General features: G+C 54.4%; 1 protein-coding gene across 1 annotated transcript in view; it reads left to right on the top strand.

Moving 5' to 3' along the window:
* Positions 1-8,768: 8,768 nt before the first annotated feature.
* The window catches only part of LOC138733881 (tenascin-X-like), a 59,054-nt gene continuing 45,462 nt past the window's right edge, over positions 8,769-22,360 (top strand). The window contains exons 1-6 of the mRNA XM_069881391.1: positions 8,769-8,818; positions 10,699-10,925; positions 16,498-16,686; positions 17,639-17,751; positions 18,629-18,782; positions 21,388-22,302. Coding sequence (XP_069737492.1) covers positions 10,712-10,925; positions 16,498-16,686; positions 17,639-17,751; positions 18,629-18,782; positions 21,388-22,302 — 1,585 coding nt within the window. The 5' untranslated portion in view covers positions 8,769-8,818; positions 10,699-10,711. The remainder of the gene's footprint in view (positions 8,819-10,698; positions 10,926-16,497; positions 16,687-17,638; positions 17,752-18,628; positions 18,783-21,387; positions 22,303-22,360) is intronic.

Below are 22,360 nucleotides of genomic sequence, written 5' to 3'. Positions count from 1 at the left end.
TCCTTGGAAAGAGCTGGAGCCAAAGCTTCAAATGAGCAATTGTTTTGACTGTTGTCAAATTTCATAACAATATTCAAATTTGTCCTTGAAAATAATAGAATATGCATAAGATTTCTGGGAAAATTGATATATATACGTGTAAGTTGGAAATCTATTCTGTCACTAGTTATTGTCTCACTGCACGTGATTGATGGAGATCACTGCCTCATGTTTCCCAGGCCTGATAAATGGTGCTTGATTTCTGAACCCCCAAACCGAGTCTTACAGAAGTTGATTTGCCAGGATTTTCAGCATCATTTTGGCAACCCACATGGGACTTGCTTTCAGGATTTCAGATCTGTGGGGGTCGAGGATGTTCCAGCTGGCAGCTGGGAGCTTCTTGAACCTCCACCCCCTCAGATCACATCTTAGGAGCAAGGATTCCACTGGGAAGAATTAAAATTTTAGGATTTTGGTTTGGCTGCCTGCTTGTCAGTCAGAGGTGAAAGCCCTGCAGGGCTGGGCTTGAAAGGTGCCTAATTTGGGCTTGGTGTTAAGAGTCCCCAATTTTGGTAGATTTGATAACCTGCATTTTGGTATTTGGTAGTTTGGTTTGAGGTTGAAGTCCCCAGTTTGGTACAGAACTGCAGTTTTTCGCGTTTGGTTTGTTTGTGACTTGTCATTGTCTGCATGTAACTATCTGTGTGATTGGTGACTGTGATTGTCTGTGTGAAGAGTTAGAGTCCTAATTGGTTTAAATTTGGAAAAATTACTTTGGAATGGCTTGCTGACCTGTTTTGTGTAAACTGGCTTTGCTGATTTGTTCTGTTTAAGATCTTGAGACTGCAATTTGTTCCCCTTGGCTTGTGATCTGTCAGCAATTGCCTGTTTTAATATGCATGGAGGATCATTGCAAGGAGATGTTTGTGTTGTTTAGAAATACCCTCTGTGGTGTATTCAATGCATTGGAAACAACTAAAGAAAATTTAATTAAATACTGTAATCAATGGTGGCCGTAGTATAAATCAGAAGGAGAACACGGCCTGCTAATGGGTCATTGAATTATAATGCTTCGTTGCAATTAACGCTTTTTCTAAGAAGAGAACAAAAATGGGATGAAATGATGTATTTGGTTATGCTTTAAATGTTGTAGAATTACCCAGAGCAGCAAAAAGAATGTGACATAAATATAGTGCCTGGTAATCTCCTCATTTTAACTTTGGAAAAAGATAGGGGAAAGACATTGAAAAAAAATGTTCTGCTTGTAGTATTGGGTAGAGATCACAGAATCCTTAGGTTGGAAAAGACCTTTGAGATCATCAGCTCCAACCGTACCTGTCCACTACTAAATCATGTCCCCAAGCACTTCATCTACCCATCTTTTAAACCCCTCCAGGGATGGGGACTCAACCATCAACCTGGGCAGCCTCTGCTAGTGCTCGAGAACCCTTTCCGTGAAGAAATTTCTGTAATGTCCAGTCTAAATTTCTCCCGATGCAGTTAAAGGCCATTTCCTCTTGTCCTATTGCCTCTCACTTGGGAGAAGAGACCAGCACCCACCTCTCTGCAACCTCCTTTTAGGTAGTTGTAGAGAGAAAAAGTTGTCCCTTGAAAATTTTAGATGGTTTGGTTTTGTTTATTTTAAGTGGTTTCTGTTTATTTTAAGTTGTTTGCAAGTTTACGAATGACAAAAAGACAGTGAACCCAAGGACAAAACTGGTTTATTAATCACTCCGGGATGCTGTCTTGGAGAAGATGAAAGTAAATGAAAGAAAATGGTGCTTGGGGTGGTAGATTTTTAATGGGAGCAGAAGGATTCAGTCCAATATCGGGGCGAATGAGAGGGAAATAGGGGAAGTTATACCAATTCCCCTATGTTAGGCTGTGGGAAATGCACAATTGGTGATTATAAAGTCTCTATTTCCTATTTCTATTACTGATTTGAACAATTGGAAGTCAGCAGATGGAAACAGAATCATAGAATCATAGAATCATAGAATAACCAGGTTGAATGATAGCAGCAATCCAGAGCTTTTGAGAGAATGATTGAAACACAAGGCTCTGATGGGAAAGGCATGGGGGCAATTATGCAAGTGTTGTTTGATTATTCATGAAGGAGTTTTACAACCACCAGGGGCTCTATTGTTTTACAAGTAGCTGAGGCACGAGACTGGGGGAAGTTATTGTGTGTGAAAGGAACACTTGTGGAAAAAGAGGATACAGGGGAAGTGGCCAAAGATGGAGCCCCTTACCAGAGAAAATCCAAGTACAGTCAGAAGAAAATCAGTGTGCTTAACATAAAAAGGAGGGAAGCAGAAATGCCCTCTTTAGAATTACATTGCCCTTTCGAATTCCCTGTTCTCAGTAGAACAGGACTCAAGGAGAACGGAGGAATATTCTCTGGTTAAAATCAAGCTGGCTGAAGATGAAACTGAATTTCTGGTGGGTACCATGGCTGTGTACTCAGCATTGAATACTTTGAAAGGATAATAATAATATATAAAATAAATAATAAAATATAAGCATCACTGGTGTGACCCCCCCTTCAGTTCAGCCAAACTAAAGGAGGAAGAGAACACAAAGGAGGATTTGGACCCTTCAAGATGTGGACTGAATCCTACAAATAAGGCTTTTGTCCCTGAAAAGGAGGGTTTGAGCTCCAAAGTGGAGCTCATTGGTGACGTCTTCCATTTAGAGAGAATGATGTTGTGGGGACTGTGTCAAAGGCCTGAGAGATGACACCAGGAGCTCTTCTGCTATCCACTGATGTGGTCACTCTGGTGTAGAAAGCCATGGGGTTGGTCAGGCAGGACTTGCCCTTGGTGAAGCCGTCCTGGCTGTCTCAAATCAACTCCGTGTCCTCCATGAAGCTTAACACGGGCTGTATTGAGAATGGCTTGGCAACCACATCAGCCAATACCTTCAGGAGCCCGGGATGCTTCTCATCAGCTCCCATAGGCTTATATAAGTTCAGATTCCTCATCTGATCACAAACCTCATCTTCCCTTACTGAAGGAAACTGTTGTAATGCTTTGATGCCCTCATTGTGGAAATGGCTTTTCATATCTTCAGCCTGAATCACAGAATCGTAGAATCACCAGATTGGAAAAGACCCATTGGATCATCAGCTCCAAAAAGAATCTTCCTTGTTTGAACATCTGTCAATTATCTGTTATCCTCCTGCCACGTGCCAGAGTGAGAAGATTGTCTCCATCTTCCTGAAAACCTTCCCATAGGGACTGCAGGCTGCTCAGAGGCTCCTGAGACTTTCTCTTCTCCTGTCTGAACATGGCCCTTTCCCTCAGTTCCTCCTCCATGGGGCATGGAAGAGGCCAGCAGAGATCCTGGGTTGGCTTTTTGCAGGGACATCTCATCTGCCTGACAGCTCCCCAGAGCTCAGACCCACAGGGTGAAGGTCAGTGTCAAAGGCAATATTGACCTCATGGCCCTGCCTTGGGCATCGTCTCTACCAGCCAGGTCATAGAATCATAGAATCATAGAATCACAGAATCACCACGTTGGAAAAGACCCACCGGATCATTGAGTCCAACCATTCCCATCAAAAACTAACCCATGCCCCTCAGCACCTCGTCCACCCATCCCTTAAACACCTCCAGGGAAGGTGACTCAACCACCCTTCCTAGGCAGCCTCTGCCAGTGCCCAATGATCCTTTCTGTGAAATATTTTTAGCTAATGTCCAGCCTAAACCTCCCCTGGTGAAGCTTGAGGCCATTTCCTCTCGTCCTGTCCCCTGTCCCTTGGGAGAAGAGCCCAGCTCCCTCCTCTCCACAACCTCCTCTCACATAGTTGTAGAGAGCAATGAGGTCTCCCCTCAGCCTCCTCTTCTCCAAGCTAAACACCTCCAGCTCTCTCAGCCACTCCTCTTGTTCTCCAGCCCCTTCACCAGCTTCGTTGCTCTTCTCTGGACTCGCTCCAGAGCCTCAACATCCTTCTTGTAGTGAGGGGCCCAGAACTGAACACAGGATTCAAGGAGCTGTCTCCCCAGTGCCGAGTGCAGAGGGAGAATAACCTCCCTGGACCCGCTGGCCACGCAGTTTCTGATCCAAGCCAAGATGCCATTGGCCTTCTTGGCCACCTGGGCCCCTGCTGGCTCATGTTCAGTCGCTGTCAATCAACACCCCCAGGTCCTTTCTCCTCCAGGCAGCTTTCTAAACAGACTTCTCCTAGTCTGTAGCTGCTCAGGGTTGTTGTGCCCCAAGTGCAGAACCCGGAATCTGGCCTTGTTAAACCTCATCCCATTGGTCTCAGCCCAGCAGTCCAGCCTTTCCTGATCCCTAAGCTTGTGATAAAGTATCCATGAAAACCAAATAGCCTGTTTCATTTAAAAGATAAGCATGTGTCTAGTTTCAATAGATGAAAGTCAATCCTGAACACATAATCTATGGGTCACTCATAGCTATCTAGGTCTGAAAAAAAGCCAGTAACTTAGAGTTCTGCAAATTATAGCTCATTACTGAAAGGGGAACATAAAACGCGGTACAGAAATGGAAGGGCCAGCAATCTTTCATCTTAGCCTGGCAGGCATGTCAAAGAGGAAAAGCATCCTAATTTCTGCTAATCATAATTAATTCCAAAGGGTATTTTTTTTGGTTCTTATGTGGTTGGATGCAAATTCTGCAACGTGACTGAAGAATTTTGCAAAATTCAGGTTGGCTGGATAAGTTCTGCGTAGCATCTCCCTCCTCACCCACTTGGTTTTGGTTCCCCTTGACTGTTGATGCTGCTTGGACAACTTCAGGTGGTGTGATGAGTTCTGAGTCTGCAGCTTTATGACTTGCTGAGGGTTCCTCGGGGTCCTAGAAGGGTCCTAGAAGGCCCTAAAGGGGTCACAGTGGGATCTAGAGGGGTTCTGGGTGTTTTAGAAGGGTTCTAGATGGCGCTAAATAGGCTCTAGATGGTTCCTGGGGGTTCTAGGGGTGCCCTAGAGGAGCCTAAAGGGTCCAAAGAGGCTTTACAGGGGTTCAAGGGGTCCTAGAAGGTCTTAAAAGGGCCCAAGGGGACTCTAGAGGGTTCCTGGGGGTCCTATAGTAGTCCTAGAATGCCCTAAAGGGGTCCCATCAGGGTTCTAGAGGGTTCCTGGGTGTCCTAGAAGGCCCTAAAGGGGTTCCAGGAGGCTCTAGAGGGTTCCTCAGGCTCCTAGACTGGTCCTTGAAGGCTCTAAAGGGGTTCCAGGGAGCTCTGGTCGGTTTCTCAAGGTCCTAGAAGGGACTGGAAACTGGGATGTGGAAACTGGAAGCTGGGATGGGGACACTGGACATTGGGATGGGGCCACTGGGAGGGACTGGGATGGTGGCACTGGGAACACTGGGAACTGGATGGGGAAACTGGGAACTGGGATCAGGACACTAGGATTAACTGGGAGGGACTGGGAACTGGGAAGGGGTCACTGGGAACATCTGGGACACTGGGAGCTGGGATGGGGAATTGGAGGGCCTGGGATGGGGCCATTGGGAACTGGGTTGGAGGCACCAGGAACTGGGATGGGACAGGGAACTGGGATGGACTGGAAACGGGGATAGGGAAGAGGGAGCTGGGGTGGGGATACAAGGAACACTGGGAACTGGGAAGCACTGGGCGGGACTGGGATTGCTGCCCAGAACATTCCTTGGCAGAACCACCCGCTCCATCGGACCCCAAAGTGCTGCCCCACAGCAACCCATAGAGAGCAACAGAGACCCAGAGAGATCCATAGAAATCCATAGGGACCACAGAGACCAACAGAGACCATAGAGACCCATAGGGATCCATGAGGATTCATAGAGACCCATAGAGACCAACAGAGACCCACAGAGACCCATAGGGACCATAGAGACCCATAGAGACCCACAGAGACCATAAGAGACACATGGGAACCCATAAAGACCCATAGAGACCATACAGACCCACAGAGATCAACAGAGACCCATAGAGACCAATAGAGACCCATAGAGACCCATATTGGTCCATAGAGATTCACAGCCCTGCCACAGCCGGCCCATAGCTCCCATAATCTCCAATAGCCCCCATAGCCCCCCCTGGCCACCATAGCACCCCATAGCCCCCACAGACCCCACAGACCCCATAGACCCCCACAGCCCCTATAACTCCCCATAGCCCCCCATAATCCACTTATAGCCCACCATAGCCCACCCAGCCCCATAGAGTCCCCATAGCTCCCATAGACCCCCCACAGTCCCCATAACTCCCCATAGCCCCCCATAACCCACCTATAGCTCACCATAGCCCACCCAGCCCCATAGAGCCCCCATAGCTCCCATAGACCCGCCATAGCCCCCATAACTCCTCATAGCCCCCCATAACCCACCTATAGCCCACATAGGCCCCATAGCCCACCCATAGCCACTGCAGCCCCATAGAGCCCCCATAGCCCCTCATAGTCCTTACAGCCCCACACAGCCCCTAAAGTTCCCCATAGCCCCCTATAGCCCCCACAGCCCCTCCTAGCCTCCCACAGCCTCCCCATAGCCCCCCATAGCCCCTCCAGACCCATAGAGCCCCCATAGCCCCCTATAGCCCCCATAGCCCCTGTAGTCCTTATAGCCCCACACAGCCCCTATAGCCCCCCTTAGACCCCATAGACCCCCCACAGGCCCTCTAACTCCCCATAGCCCCCCATAGCCCACCTGTAGCCCACCATAGCCCCCCACAGCCCACCCATAGCCCCTCCAGCCCCATAGAGACCCCATAGCCCCTCATAGCACCCCTATAGGCCCCCACAGTCCACTATAGCCCCCATAGCCCCTCACAGCCCCCGTAGCCTCCCCATAGCTCCCATAGCTCCCATAGACCCCCACAGCCCCTCTAACTCCCCATAGCCCCCCATAACCCACCTAAAGCCCACATAGGCCCCATAGCACCACTCATAGCCCCTTCAGCCCCATAGAGCCCCTGTAGCCCCTCATAGTCCCTATAGTCCCATCGTAGTCCCCATAGCCCCCCATAGCCCCCATAGACCCCCACAGCCCCCATAAATCCCCATAGCCCCCCATAGCCCACCTATAGCCCACATAGCCCCCCACAGCCCACCCATAGCCCCTCCAGCCCCATAGAGACCCCATAGCCCCTCATAGCACCCCTATAGGCCCCCACAGCCCACTATAGCCCCCATAGCCCCTCACAGCCCCCATAGCCTCCCCATAGCCCCCCATAGCTCCCATAGACCCCCACAGCCCCTCTAACTCCCCATAGCCCCCCATAACCCACCTAAAGCCCACATAGGCCCCATAGCACCACTCATAGCCCCTTCAGCCCCATAGAGCCCCTGTAGCCCCTCATAGTCCCTATAGTCCCATCGTAGTCCCCATAGCCCCCACAGACCCCATAGACCCCCACAGCCCCCATAAATCCCCATAGCCCCCCATAGCCCACCTAAAGCCCACATAGCCCCCCACAGCCCACCCATAGCCCCTCCAGCCCCATAGAGACCCCATAGCCCCCCATAGAGCCCCTGTAGCCCCTCATAGTCCCTATAGTCCCATCGTAGTCCCCATAGCCCCCCATAGCCCCCACAGACCCCATAGACCCCCACAGCCCCCATAAATCCCCATAGCCCCCCATAGCCCACCTATAGCCCACATAGCCCCCCACAGCCCACCCATAGCCCCTCCAGCCCCATAGAGACCCCATAGCCCCCCTATAGGCCCCCACAGCCCACTATAGCCCCCCATAGCCCCTCACAGCCCCCATAGCTCCCCATAGCCTCCCCATAGCCCCCCATAGCTCCCATAGACCCCCACAGCCCCTCCAACTCCCCATAGCCCCCCATAACCCACCTAAAGCCTACATAGGCCCCATAGCACCACTCTTAGCCCCTTCAGCCCCATAGAGACCCCATAGCCCCTCATAGCACCCCTATAGGCCCCCACAGCCCACTATAGCCCCCCATAGCCCCCCGTAGCCTCCCCATATCCTCCCATAGCCCCCAAAGACCCCATAGACCCCCACAGCCCCCATAACTCCCCATAGCCCCCCATAGCCCACCCATAGTCCCTCCAGCCCCATAGAGCCCCCATAGCCCTTCACAGTCCCTATAGCTCCACACAGCCCCTATAGTCCCCCATAGCCCCTCCTAGCCCCCCGTAGCCTCCCCATAGCCCCCCATAGCCCCTATAGCCCCTCCAGCCCCATAGAGTCCCCAGAGCCCCCTGTAGCCTCCCCAAAGCCCCCTATAGCCCACATGGCCCCCCATAGCTCCCTATAGCCCTTGCAGTCCCTATAGCCTCCCATAGACCCCTATAGCCCCCCTAGCTCCCCATAGCCCCCCATAGCCCCCCCATTGCCTTCATAGCCCAACATAGCCCCCCCCATAACTGATGTTACTGGTGTTACTGGGCACTTTGAGGATTCATTACTGGTGTTACTGGTGTCACTGAGAGCTGTGGAGGTGGTTTACTGGTGTTACTGGTGTTGCTATGAGCCGCCCTTGGCTGCACCCCCCCCTTCCAGCTGCGGCCGCGCCCAGATGTTTGGTTACCATGGCAACTGGTACCCCATAAACATATGGGGGGGGGGCCCGCCCGGTCCCCTGGGGTGGCGGGGGCGGCAGTTACTGGGCGTTACTGGGGGTTACTGGGAGGGACGGGGGCGGCCAGAGGGACAGGCAGGGAGCAGGATACTGGGGTTACTGGTGTTTACTGGTGTTTACTGGGGCTTACAGGGGTTACTGCTGCTGCTGGTGCAGCCAGAGGTGACCGGGGTTACTGGTTTTACTAGTGTTTACTGGTGTAGCTGGAGCAGCTGGAGGTGAGTGGGGTTGCTGGTGTTACTGGTGTTTACTGGTGTTTACTGGTGTTACTGGTGCAGCTGGAAAAGCTGGAGGTCTCAGGGTTACTGGTTTGACTGGTGTTTACGAGGGTTACTGGTGTGGCTGGAGCAGCTGGAGGTGACTGCGTTGCTGATTTTATTGGTGTTTACTGTTTTTTACTGGTGTTAACTGGTGTTTGCTGTGGTTACTGGATTGGCTGGAGGTGACTGGGTAGCTGGTTTTACTGGTTTACTGGTCTTACTGTTGTTTCTGGTGTGGCTGGAGGTGACAAGTTTACTCATTTTACTGGTGTTTACTGGGTCTTACTGGGGTTACTGGTACAGCCGGAGTAGCTACAGCATCTGGAGGTGACTGGTTTTACTGGTGTTTACTGGGTTTACTGGTGTTCCTGGTGAGGCAGGTTCATCTGGAGTGGCTGGAGGTGAGTGGGGTTACTGGTTTTACTTGGTTTCACTGGTGTTTACTGGTGTTACTGGAGCAGCTGGAAGGGCTGGAATTGACTTGGGTTACTGGTGCACGTGGAGCAGCTGTAGTTGAGTGGGGTTACTGGTGTTTACTGGTGTTTACTGGTGTTTACTGGGGTTACTGGTGCTGCCAGAGCAGCTGAAGCAGCTGGAGGTGACAAGTTTATTGGTGTTTACTGGGGTTACTGGTGCAGCTGGAGCGGCTGGAGCAGCTGGAGCAGCTGGAGGTGACAGGTTTTACTGGCTTTACTGGTGTTTACTGGTCTTACTGGTGTTCCTGGTGTGGCAGGATCAGCTGGAGTGGCTGAAGGTGACTGGGGTTACTGCTTTTACTGGTTTTTACTGGTGCTTACTGGGCTTACTGGTGTTACTGGTTTGGCTGGAGTAGCTGAAGGTGGCTGGGTTACTGGTCTTACTAGTTTTACTGGTGCTTACTGGGCTTACTGGTGTTACTGGTTTGACTGGAGCAGCTGAAGGTGGCTGGGTTACTAGTAGTACTGGTGTTTACTGGGGTTACTGGGGGCACTGGTGCTGGGGTCACGCAAGTGGCATTGTGGTGACCGTGGGTCACAGCGTCTGTCTGTCCCCACCGCTGCCTCTCGACAATGTCCGTCTATCCCCTGTGTGTACTTACAGGTGTCCCCATGTCCCCTCACGTGTCTGTCTGTCCCCACCACTGTCCCTTAGGGGTGTCCATCTGTCCCCACCCATGTCCCTCACCACTGTCCATCTGTTCCCTGGGTGTCCCTACACGTGTCCCCATGTCTCCACACATGTCCATGTGTCCACTGAGTGTCTATCTGTCCCCACTGTTGTCTCTTGCTGATGTCCAGGTGTCCCCTGGGTCTCCCCACACGTGTCTGTCTGTCCCCTGGATGTCCCTACAGGCGCTCCCATGCCTCCACACTTGTCCATCTGTCCCCACCACTGCCTCTCACCACTGTCTGTCTGTCCATTGTGTGTCTCTTACTGATGTCCCTATGTCCCCAGGAAGTTCGTCTGTCCCATTGGTGTCCTTATGGGGAGTCCATGTGCTCCCATGCATGTCCATCTGTCCACATCACTGTCCACCTGTCCCCTGGATGTGCCTTATGATATCCCCATATCCTCTCAAGTGTCCATCTTTCCCCTTTGGTGTCCCTTAGGGGTGTCCGTCTGTCCCCTGGATGTCCCTACAGGTGCTCCCACGCCCCCACACTTGTCCATCTGTTCCCACCACTGTCTGTCTGTCCATTGTGTGTCCCTTACTGATGTCCCTATGTCCCCATCGTGTCCGTCTTTCCCCTTTGATGTCCCTTAGGGGTGTCCGTCTGTCCCCTGCATGTCCCTCTGTACTCACTCCTGTCCCTCACTGATGTCTGGGTATCCCCTGGGTGTCCCTTACTGACATCCCCCCAAGTGTCCCTCTGTTCCCTGAGTGTCCCTTGCCGATGTCCCTGTGTCTCTACAAGTGTCCATCTGTCCCACAGGTCCCACTGGACGATGCCCCCAGCACTGCCGCTGCTGCTGGTGGTGCTGGCTCTGGGAGGGGACACGGGGAGCTCACTGGTGTCCCCTCCAGTGTCCCCTCCCATGTCCCCACGCTGTGGGGCAGCAGCGCTGGTGGCAGTGCTGGCACGGCTTCGGGAGCTGGAGGAGCAGGTGAAGGCACTGCAGGGACGCTGTGGGGACATCGAGGGACCCCAGGCTGGCACCGGTACCAGGGGACAGTGGGGACGTTGGGGACATGGAGAACATGGAGAACATGAAGGACATGGGGACACTGGGGACATGGGGGACTTCGGGGATGAGGGGGACATAGAGCCACGGAGAACACAGAGAACATGGAGACATGGGGACATTGGGGACAGGGGGACATGGGGGACATGAGGACATGGGGACATTGGGGGAACCATAGGCTGGCAATGGTACCAGGGGACAGTGGGGATACTGGGGACGTGGGGGACTTCAGGGGATGTGGGGGACATAGAGCCATGGAGAACATGGAGACATGGGGACAGGGGGACATTGGGGACCTTGGGGACAGGGGGACATTGGGGAACCACAGGCTGGCAATGGTACCAGGGAACAATGGGGGCACTAGGGACATGGGGGACTTCAGGAGATGAGTGTGACATGGAGCCATGGAGAACATGGAGAACATGAAGGGCAGGAAGGACATGGGGACATTGGGGACAGGGGAACATGGGGGACATGGGGACATGGGGACATTGGGGGAACCACAGGCTGGCAACAGGACGGGCGGGACAGCGGGGACACTGGGGACCTGGAGGACTTTGGCGGATGAGGGGGACATAGAGCCATAGAATCATACAATCACCAGGTTGGAAAAGACCCACTGGATCATTGAGTCCAACCATTCCCATCAAACACTAAACCATGTCCCTTAGGACCTCGTACACCCGTCCCTTAAACACCTCCAAGGAAGGTGAATCAACCCCCTTCCTGGGCAGCCTCTGCCAGTGACCAATAACCCTTTCCGTGAAAAAATTTTTCCTAATGTCCAGCCTAAACCTCCCCTGGTGAAGCTTGAGCCCATTCCCTCTCGTCCTGTCCCCTGTCCCTTGGGAGAAGAGCCCAGCTCCCTCCTCTCCACAACCTCCTCTCACGTAGTTGGAGAGAGCAATGAGGTCTCCCCTCAGACTCCTCTTCTCCAGGCTAAACACCCCCAGCTCTCTCAGCCGCTCCTCTTGTTCTCCAGCCCCCTCACCAGCTTCGTTGCTCTTCTCTGGACTCGTTCCAGAGCCTCAACATCCTTCTTGTGGTGAGGGGCCCAGAACTGAACACAGGATTCGAGGAGCGGTCTCACCAGTGCCGAGTGCAGAGGGAGAATAACCTCCCTGGACCTGCTGGCCACACCGTTTCTGATCCAAAGCAAGATGCCATTGGCCTTCTTGGCCACCTGGGCACACTGCAGGCTCATATTCAGTCGGGTGTCAACCAACACCCCCAGGTCCCTCTCCTCCAGGCAGCTTTCTAGACAGACTTCTCCTAGTCTGTAGCACTGCATAGGGTTGTTGTGCCCCAAGTGCAGGACCCGGCATTTGGCCTTGTTAAACCTCATCCCGTTGGACTCTGCCCAGCAGTCCAGCCTGTTCAGATCCCTTTGGAGAGCCTCCCTACCCTCCAGTAGATCCACACTTCCACCCAGCTTAGTGTCATCCCCAAACTTGCTCAGGGTGCACTCGATGCCTTCATCCAGGTCATTGATAAAGACATTGAACAGGGCTGGACCCGGCACTGAGCCCTGGGGACACCACTTGTCACTGGCCTCCAGCTGGATTTTGCACCATTTACCAGCACTCTCTGGGCCCTCCAGCCAACCAGTTTTCCACCCAGGAGAGTGTGCACCTGTCCAGCCCAGAGGTGACAGTTTCCGAAGCAGAATGCTGTGAGAAACTGTGTCAAAGGCTTTACTGAAGTCCAGGAAGATACATCCACAGCCTTTCCCTCATCCAGCTGCCAAGTCACTTGGTCATAGAAGGCGATCAGGTTAGTTTGGCAAGACCTGCCTTTTGTGAACCTGTGTTGACTGGGCCTGATCACCCAGTTCTCTTGCATGAGCTTCATGATCGCACTCAAGATCACCTGCTCCATGACTTTCCCTGGCACTGAGGTCAGACTGACAGGCCTGGAGTTCCCTGGATTCTCCCTGCGACCCTTCTTGTAGATGGGCACAACGTCAGCCTCCAGTCCAGTGGAACTTCCCCAGTCTTCCAGGACTGTTGGAAGATGATGGAAAGGGGTTTGGCCAGCACACCCGCCAGCTCCTTCAATACCCTTGGGTGAATCCCATCCGGCCCCATAGACTTGTGGGTGTCTAGTCAGGCTAGCAAGGCTCTGACCACCTCCTCTTGGATCACGGGAGCCTCATTTTGCTCCTCCAGCTCCTGGGTTTGTACACAGACGGAACGACTTTCTTTACAATTAAAGACTGAGGCAAAGAAGGCATTAAGTACCTCAGCCTTTTCCTCATCCCCTGTCACTGTTGTTCCTTCTGCGTCCAATAGGGACTGTATGGTCTCCCTAGTCCTCCTTTTATTATTTATGTATTTATAGAAGGATTTTTTGTTATCTTTCACAGACTTTGCCAATCTGATTTCTAGCTGAGCCTTAGCCCTTCTGATTTTTTCTCTACACAATCTCACTTCCCTCCTGTAGTCCACCCAAGAGGCCTGTCCCCTCTTCCAGAGCCCATAAAAGTTTCTCTTCTTCTTGATATCACTCAAGATCTCTCTATTCAACCAAGCTGGTTTTCTCCCCTGCCGGCTTTTTTTTCCGGAACACGGGGATGGCTTTCTCCTGAGCTGCTAAGATTTCCTTTTTGACGAGCTCCCAGCCCTCATGGGCTCCCTTGCCCTTAAGGACTGTCTCCCATGAGACTTTGCCAACCAGCCTTCTGAAGAGTTCCAAGTCTGCCCTCTGGAAATTTAATGCTACTGTCCTACTAACCACCCTCTTCACTTCACCTAGAACAGAAAACCCTATCATCTCATGATCGCTTTGTCTTAGGCGTCCTCCTACTGCCACATCCCCCACAAGGCCTTCTCTGTTCACAAACAGCAGGTCCAGGAGGGTACCTTCCCTTGTTGGTTCATTCACCAGCTGTGCGAGGAAGTTGTCTTCCACGCACTCCAGGAACCTCCTAGACTGCTTCCTTTCTGCTCTATTGTACTTCCAGCAGATATCAGGAAGACTGAAGTCTCCTACAAGAATGAGAGCTGTTGATCTAGAGATTAACCCCAGCTGTTTATACAAGAGCTCATCAGCTGCTTCTCCTTGGCTGGGTGGTCTGTAACAGACTCCCGTCACAAAATCTACCTTCTGGTGGGCTCCTCTGATTTTAACCCATGGGCAGTCAATCTCCTCTTCACCACAATCCATCTCAACAGAGTCCAAGTCCTCCCTTACAAAGAGGGCTACCCCGCCTCCTCTCCTACCCTTCCTGTCCCGCCTGAAGAGTTTGTACCACCATAGCTGCATTCCAGTTATATGAGTCATCCCACCACGTTTCTGTGATGGCAACGACATCATAGGCTCCTTGCCCTACGACAGCTTCCAGCTCTTCCTTCTTATTCCCCATGCTGCATGCATTGGTGTAAATGCACTTCAGCTGAGCTGCCGAGCCTTCAGCCCTCTTAGAGGGAACAGAATTCATTCCCAATTGCCTGGTAACTGGAGTAGCTAGCTCCAGAGTGCCAGTATCCCCCTTAGCACCCCAAGGTGTGTTCTCCCCCACTTTCTGTGTGGTGAGGTACTGGTGGTCCTCACCAGCACACCCTTTCTGAATCACCAGTACCCCATGTCCAGGCTCGTTCCTGTCTAGCCTGGTCTCACCCCCCTCCCCCTTCACATCTAGTTTAAAGCTCGATTTATGAGCTCAGCTAGGTTTTTAGCAAGGGCTTTAGCCCCCCTAGGAGACACACGTGTCCCATCCTTAGCATTTGTGAGCCACCCCATGATCAAAGAATCCAAAGCCCCTTTCTTCACACCAGGCTCAGAGCCAGGCATTAATCGAGTTCTTCTTCCTGACTTCCCGCTCCTCTCTATTTAGCCTTGGGATGAAGCAGAATACTATTTGTGCCCCAGCGCCCTCCATCACTTTCCTAATGGCCCTGAAGTCTTTCTTGAAGGCTTTGGGGCCATGGAGAATGTGAAGGACATGAAGGACATGGGGACATTTGGGACAGGGGGGCATGGAGGACATGAGGACATGGGGACTTTGGGGGAACCACAGGCTGGCAATGGCTCCAGGGGACAGCGGGGACATTGCGGACATGGGGGACTTGGAGGCATGTGGAAAACATAGAGCCATGGAGAACATGGAGAACATGAAGGACATGGGGACACTGGGGACATTGGAGGCAGGGGGACATGAGGACATGGGGCATTGGGGGAACCATAGGCTGGCAATGGTACCAGGGGACAGCTGGGACATTGGGGACATGGGGGACTTTGGGAGATGAGGGGGATATAGAGCCATGGAGAACATGGAGACAGGGGGACATTGGGGATAGGAGAACAGGAAGACATGAGGACATGGGGACATTGGTGGAAGCACAGGCTGGCACTAGTACCAGGGGACACAGGGGACACAGGGGACTTTGGAGGATGAGGGGGGCATAGAGCCATGGAGAACGTGGGGAACATGAAGGGCATGAAGGACATGGGGACATTGGAGACAGGGGAATATGGAGGACATGAGGACACTGGGACATTGGGGGAACCACAGCCTGGCAACAGGACTGGGGGACAGTGGGGCCACTGGGGACCTGGGGGACTTTGGGGGATGTTGGGGACATAGAACCATGGAGAACATGGAGAACATGGAGACATGGAGACATTGGGAACAGGGGGACATGAGTACATGGGGACAGGGGGACATGGGGGACATGAGGACATGGGGACATTGGGGGAACCACAGGCTGGCAACGGTACTGGGGGACACTGGGGACATGGAGGAGGTAGAGAAGATAGGGGAGATGGAGGGATATGGGGCTATGGAGGACATGGAGAACATGGGGACGTGGAGGACATGAGTACATGTGGACGTCAGGGGACCCCATGCTGATTCTGGTAATGGGGGACATCAGGGACATCGGGGACACGGAGGCCATGGAAAACATGGAGACATGGGGACATGGAGGGTACGAGGACAGGGGGACATGGAGGGAGATGGGGGGACGTGGAGAACATGAAGAACATGGGGACATGGGGGACACAGAACCATGGAGGATGTGGAGAACATGAGGACATGGGGGACATGGGGGACAAAGGGATGGTGTGGGGACATTGGGAGAGCCCAGGCTGGCACCAGTACAGGGGGAAACGGGGCCATGGAGGACATGGGGACATAGGGGACATCATGGGCATTGGGATATGGAGGACATGGGGGACATGGGGACATCACAGACACTGCAGACATTGGGACATGGAGGTCATGATGGCCATGGGGACATCAAGGACTTTGGGGATATGGGGGACATGAGGACATGGGGGCCATGGGGGACACGAGGACATGGGGGCCATGGGGGACACAGGGCTGTGGAAGTCATAGAGAACAAGGGGATATGAGGAACACAGGAGACATGGGGACAGTGAGACAGTGGGAAAGAGGGGACAGGGATTCAGGGGGATGAGGGGACAGGGAGACAGGGAATGGAGGGACAGGAGGACAGAGGGACAGGGAGGACATGGGGACTTGAGGACATGGAGGACATGGGGACAAGGAGAACAAGAGGACAGGGCTTGTCGTGCTGTCTTCACAGGCCGGACACTGTCGCAGGAGCTCTGTGTGTCTCCTGATGTCCCCCACGATGTCCCCAAGTGTCCCCAAGGCTGCAATGACCAAGGACGCTGTGTTGGTGGCCGCTGCCGCTGCTTCCCAGGTTTCACCGGCCCTGCCTGCGCCACTCCCGCCTGTGCCCCCGGACGAGGGGGGCCCCGCTGTCACCTCGGTATGGCAGTCATGTCCCCAAGGGCCACCAAGGGTCCCCAAAGGTCACTAAAGGTCTCCAAAGTCCCCAAACGAGTGCTCCCAGTACCCCCCAGTGCTCCCTCCCCAACCATCCTGAGCCTTGATACCACCTCCTTGTGTCACCAAGTGTCCCGTGGGTTCCTTATCCCCATGGTGTCCCTGTCCCCATGGTGTCCCCATCCCATGGGACCCCTCTCCCCATGATGCCTCCATCCCATGGCGTCTCCACCCCATGGCTTCACTGTCCCCATGGTGCCCTCATCCTCAAGGTGTCCCCATCCCACGGGACCCCTATCTTCATGGTGTCCTCACCCCATGTCCCCATGGCATTCTTTCCCCATGGGTTCCCTGTCCCCTTGGTGTCTTCAGGGTGTCCCCATGGTGTCCCCATCACATGGATTATCCACCTCCATGGGTTCCCCATCCCATGTCCCCAAGATGTCCTCATCCCATGGGCTCCCCATCCCCATAGCATCCCCATGGTGTCCCCAGCCCCATGGTGTCCCAGTCTCATGGATTCTCTGTCCCATGTTGTCCCCAATCCCATGGGCTCCCCATCCCCATAGTGTCCCCATGGTGTCTCCATCCCCATGGTGTCCTCATCCCATGGGTTCCCCATCCCCATAGTGTCCCCATGGTGTCTCAATCCCATGGTGTCCCCATCCTTGTGGTGTCCCCATCCCCATGGGTTCCCCATCCCCATAGTGTCCCCATGGTGTCCACATCCCCATGGTGTCCCCATCCCATGGGTTCCCCATCCCCATGTTGTCCCCATCCCCATGGGTTCTCCATCCCCATAGTGTCCCCATGGTGTCCACATCCCCATGGTGTCCCAATCCCATGGATTCCCTATCCCCATGTTGTCCCCATAGCGTGGTGACCCCAGGGTGTCCCCATCGGTGGCACCTGCTGATGGATCAGTGTCCCCACAGAGATACCTTCAGTAACACCACGCTTGGCTGCCCGCAACCAGACGTCCTTCCGTGTCACCTGGCCGCAGCCACCAACACCCGTGGATGGCTACCAGGTCGCCCTCATCCCTCTGGTGAGCTGGGGATGGGGACAGGGGTGGGGACAGGTCCCCAGTGCCACCATGGCCTCACTGTGGTGGCCACAATGTGGTGGCTACAATGTGATCCTCACCCCCAGGATGAGGTGGCATCCAGAACCAGGCACTGCTGCCATGCTGGGGGACACCAGGAGTGTCCTCTTAATGTGTCCCTAACACATTCCATGTCCCCATGATGAGCAGTGGTGGTGTCACTCATCATCTCCTTGGCTTAGAGATGGGTCACGCCATGATGTCCCACCCATGGTGGTCCCCAGATAGTCCCCATGGTGTCCCCAATGCATCTTTGTCCCCAGGATGAGCCATGGTGGTGCCTGTCTTAGGGATGAGTCCCACTATGGTGTCCCCTCGTGGTGTCCCCAATGCATGCCTTTTCCTCAGGATGAGCTGTGTTGGTGTCACCCTTCTTCTGCTTGGGATGGGTCCCACCATGGTGTCCCCAGAATGTCCCCACCACATCCCTTGATCCCAAGATGAGCCATGGTGGTGTCACCTATCTTCTGTCTGGCTTAGAGATCGGTCCCCACCACATCCCTTGTCCCCAGGATAAGCCATGATGGCATCACCCATTGATTGCTTGGCTTAGGGATGAGTTCCACCATGATGTCCCACCATGATATCTCACTATGCTGTCCCCCCATGGTGTCCCCATCATGTGCTTGTCCACAGGACGAGCTGTGTTAGTGTCACCTATCTTCTATCTGGCTTAGAGACGGGTCCCATCATGGTGTCCCCACCACATCCCTTGTCCCCAGGATGAGCCGTGGTGGTGTCACCCATCAGTTGCTTGGCTTAGGGATGAGTCCCACCATGGTGTTCCCCTGTGGTGTCCCCACTGTGTCCTTGTACCCAGGATGAGCCAGCGGCGATGACCACCCATGAGCTGCCGGGCTCTGCTGTCACATTTGAGGTGACAGGGCTGTCACCTGGCCACACCTTCGAGGTCTTCATCCAACCCCAGCGGGAGAAGCACCTCGGGGCACCCGGCACCCTGCGCGTCCGCACCCGTAGGTGCCACCTACTTGACATGGGGACCACGAGGGGACAGGGGCACTGTGGGGGTGGGGAGAGCATGGAGATGGCACTGGGTTGGGGATGGGGATGGGAACAGGGATAGGGACAATATGGAGATGGCAGCGGGTGTGGAGGTGGGAACACCATGAGGATGGTGACAGGCATGAGCACTGGGACAGGGATGGGGACAGTGTGGAGATGACAATGGGTATGGAGAGGGGGACAACACAAGGGTATCAACAGGAATGGGGACAGTGTGGAGATGATGTGGGGATGGGGAAGGAGGTGACACAGAGATGGGGATGGGGACATCACAGGATGGGGATGGGGACACCAATGGGGACAACATGAAGATGGCAGCAGGGATGAACATGAGGACAGTGATCGGGACAGTGATGGGTGTGGACAGGGGGACACCACAAGGATGGTGACAGGAGTGAGTGTGGGGTTGGGATGGGATGGGATGGAGATGACATGGGGATGGAGGTGGAGATGACACAGGGATGAAGGTGGCATTGGGGATATCACAGGATGGGGGTGTCACAGGGATGGGCTTGGGGACAGTGATGGGGACAACAAGAAGATGGCACCATTTCTGAACATGGGGACAGCATGGAGATGGCAATGGAGGTGGCACAAAGGTGGGGACAGGGATGGGGACATGATGGATGGTCATGGGCATAGGGAGAACATGGGGACAGGGATAGGACAGGGATATTATATGGATGGGGACAGTGGTGGCAAGGTCATGGGTGTGGGGACAGGGATGGAGACAGGGATGGGGGTGGTGAAGGGGTGGGGATGGTGATGGAATGGTCATGGTCATAGCGACAGCGGTGGGGACAGGGATGGGGACAGGGACAGCCATGGAGATGGCATGGACATGGGGATGGGTGGTGTGGGGAAAACATGGGGATGGGGACAACCCATGGATGGGGACAGGGATGAGGATGAGGAGAACATGGATGTGGGACAGGGATGGGATGGGATGGGATGGGATGGGATAGGATGGGATGGGATGGGATGGGATGGGATGGGGACAGGGACAGTGCCTGCAGCCTCTGCCCATCCCCACATGTCCATGTGTCCCCATGGGTCCACTTGTGTCTGTCTGTCCTGGTGGTTCTCTGTGCCACCAGTCTGTCCCCATGTGCCCCCATGGGTCTGTGGGTCCCGACGGGTCCATGTGTCCTCATGGTTCCGTGTGTCCCCACATGTTCCTCTGTCCCCACAGGCTCATCTGTCCCTGTGGGTCACTGTGTCCCCATGGCTCCATCTGTCCACACAGGTCCTTTAGTCCTCATGGGTCTGTGTATCCCCATGGTGCCCTATGTCCCCATGGTTCTCTGTGTCCCCACAGTTCTCTGTGTCCCCACAGGCTCATCTGTTCCCATGGTTCTGTGTGTCCCCATGGGTCAGCGTGTCGCTGTGGGTCAATCTGTCTTATCTGTCCCCATGGGTCCATATGTCCTTATGGGTACATGTCCTTATGTGGGTGCTGATTGACGGCCACCTGAACATGAGCCAGCAGGGGCCCAGGTGGCAAAGAAGGCCAATGGCATCTTGGCTTGGATCAGAAACGGTGTGACCAGCAGGGCCAGGGAGGTTATTCTCCCTCTGGACTCGGCACTGGTGAGACCACTCCTCGAATCCTGTGTTCAGTTCTGGGCCCCTCACCACAAGAAGGATGTTGAGGCTCTGGAGCGAGTCCAGAGAAGAGCAACAAAGCTGGTGAAGGGGCTGGAGAACAAGAGGAGCGGCTGAGAGAGCTGGGGGTATTTAGCCTGGAGAAGAGGAGGCTGAGGGGAGACCTCATTGCTCTCTCCAACTACCTGAGAGGAGGTTGTGGAGAGGAGGGAGCTGGGCTCTTCTCCCAAGGGACAGGGGACAGGACAAGAGGGAATGGCCTCAAGCTTCACCAGGGGAGGTTCAGACTGGATATTAGGAAAAAATATTTCACAGAAAGGTTCACTGGGCACTGGCAGAGGCTGCCCAGGGAGGGGCTTGAGTCACCTCCCCTGGAGGGGTTTAACAGATGGGTAGACGAGGTCCTAAGGGACATGGGTTAGGGGCAGATAGGAATGGTTGGATTCAATGACCCAAGAGGCCTTTTCCAACCTAGTGATTCTATGATTCTGTGATTCTATTTGTGTCCATGTGAGTCCTTGTGTCCCCATGGATCCATGTGTCCCCGTGGGTTTGTGATTCCCCCAGTTCTGTCTGTCCCCACAGGTCCATGTGTCCCCATGCATTCCTCTGTCCCCACAAGCTTACCTGTCCCTATGGATCCATCTTTCCCCATGGTTTCATGTGTCCCATGGGTCCCCACGGGTCCTTGTGTCCCCATGGTTCCTCTGCCCTAAGGGCTACACATGTCCCCATATCTACTGGTGCCTTCCCCTGTTGCCTGGGCCCAGATGACCTCAGTCTGTCCCTGTCAGTCTGTCTGTCCCAGTCTGCTTCCATGGGTGTCCCAGTCTGTCCGTACACGTCCGTCTGTCCCCGCCCTTCCCCATGTCCCCAATGTGAGTCCCTGGGCTATGGCGCAGAGGGACTTTTGGGACAGGTTGCTGACCCTGGTCCCCTTTGCTCTCACAGCGCTTGCCCAGATCCTGCCCCTCCATGTGGGGTCCCCAGGGTCTCCTCAGGGTCCCCTGGAGTTCCCAGCATCACCAGTGGCCCCAGCGTCACCATCAGCTCGAGGCTCTCCGGCATCCCCAAGGTCCCCAGTGTCACCGGATGCACCTTTGGGGTCACCAGGGTCTTTGGGGTCACCAGCATCTCCAAGATTTCCAGCATCCCCAGGATCTCGAGGGTCTCCGGGGTCACCAGAATCCCCAAGGTCTCCAGTGAAACCCGCATCACCAGTGTCCCCAGAGGCACCAGGATCCCAAATGCCTCCAAGGTCCCCAGAAGCACAAGCATCCCCAGTGCCCGTAAAGCCACCTGCATCTCCCCGGTCGCCAGCACCAGCACAGTCCCCTGTGTCACCTCCATCTCCATGGTACCCAGTGTCCCCAGCATCCCCGCTGTCCCCAGCACTCCCAAGCATCCCATCCCTGCAGGAATTTGGGGCCAAGCTCTCCTCCTACAACGGCTCCTTGCTGCAGCGCCTGGAGAGCCACCTCCGGGCTACCAACTTCCCCCTCCGGGGCAACCAAACAGTACCAGCCGTAGCCCGTGCGATCTTCTCTTACCTTCTCCGCCGTAGCCCAGCTCTGTTGCGTCACCAGCTCCTCCCCCAGGTCCCCCATCCCAAGCCCCAGGTGATGCCAGGAGCTGCTGGTGAGGCGCTGGTGGACCTGGATGGGCTTCGGGGCCACGCAGAGACTGTGGTGATCCGTTACCGGCTCCTGGAAGAGCTGGATGGGGACGAGGGGGAGCTCCAGGTGCCAGGGGACACAGCGGTGGCCCGGGTGACAGGGCTGGTGCCAGGGGCCACATACCGGGTGGAGGTGCACGGCGTGGTGAGGGGACAAGTCTCCAAGTCCTACACATTCCTGGTGAAGGCAGGTGGGTGACAGGGACGGAGACGGGAACAGCATCAGATGGGGACATCCCATAACCACCC

The sequence above is a fragment of the Phaenicophaeus curvirostris genome, unplaced genomic scaffold (assembly GCF_032191515.1).
Source record: "Phaenicophaeus curvirostris isolate KB17595 unplaced genomic scaffold, BPBGC_Pcur_1.0 scaffold_44, whole genome shotgun sequence".
Taxonomy (NCBI): domain Eukaryota; kingdom Metazoa; phylum Chordata; class Aves; order Cuculiformes; family Cuculidae; genus Phaenicophaeus; species Phaenicophaeus curvirostris.
Note: the sequence above shows the minus strand (reverse complement) of the source record. Positions and strands in the feature narration are given on the sequence as shown.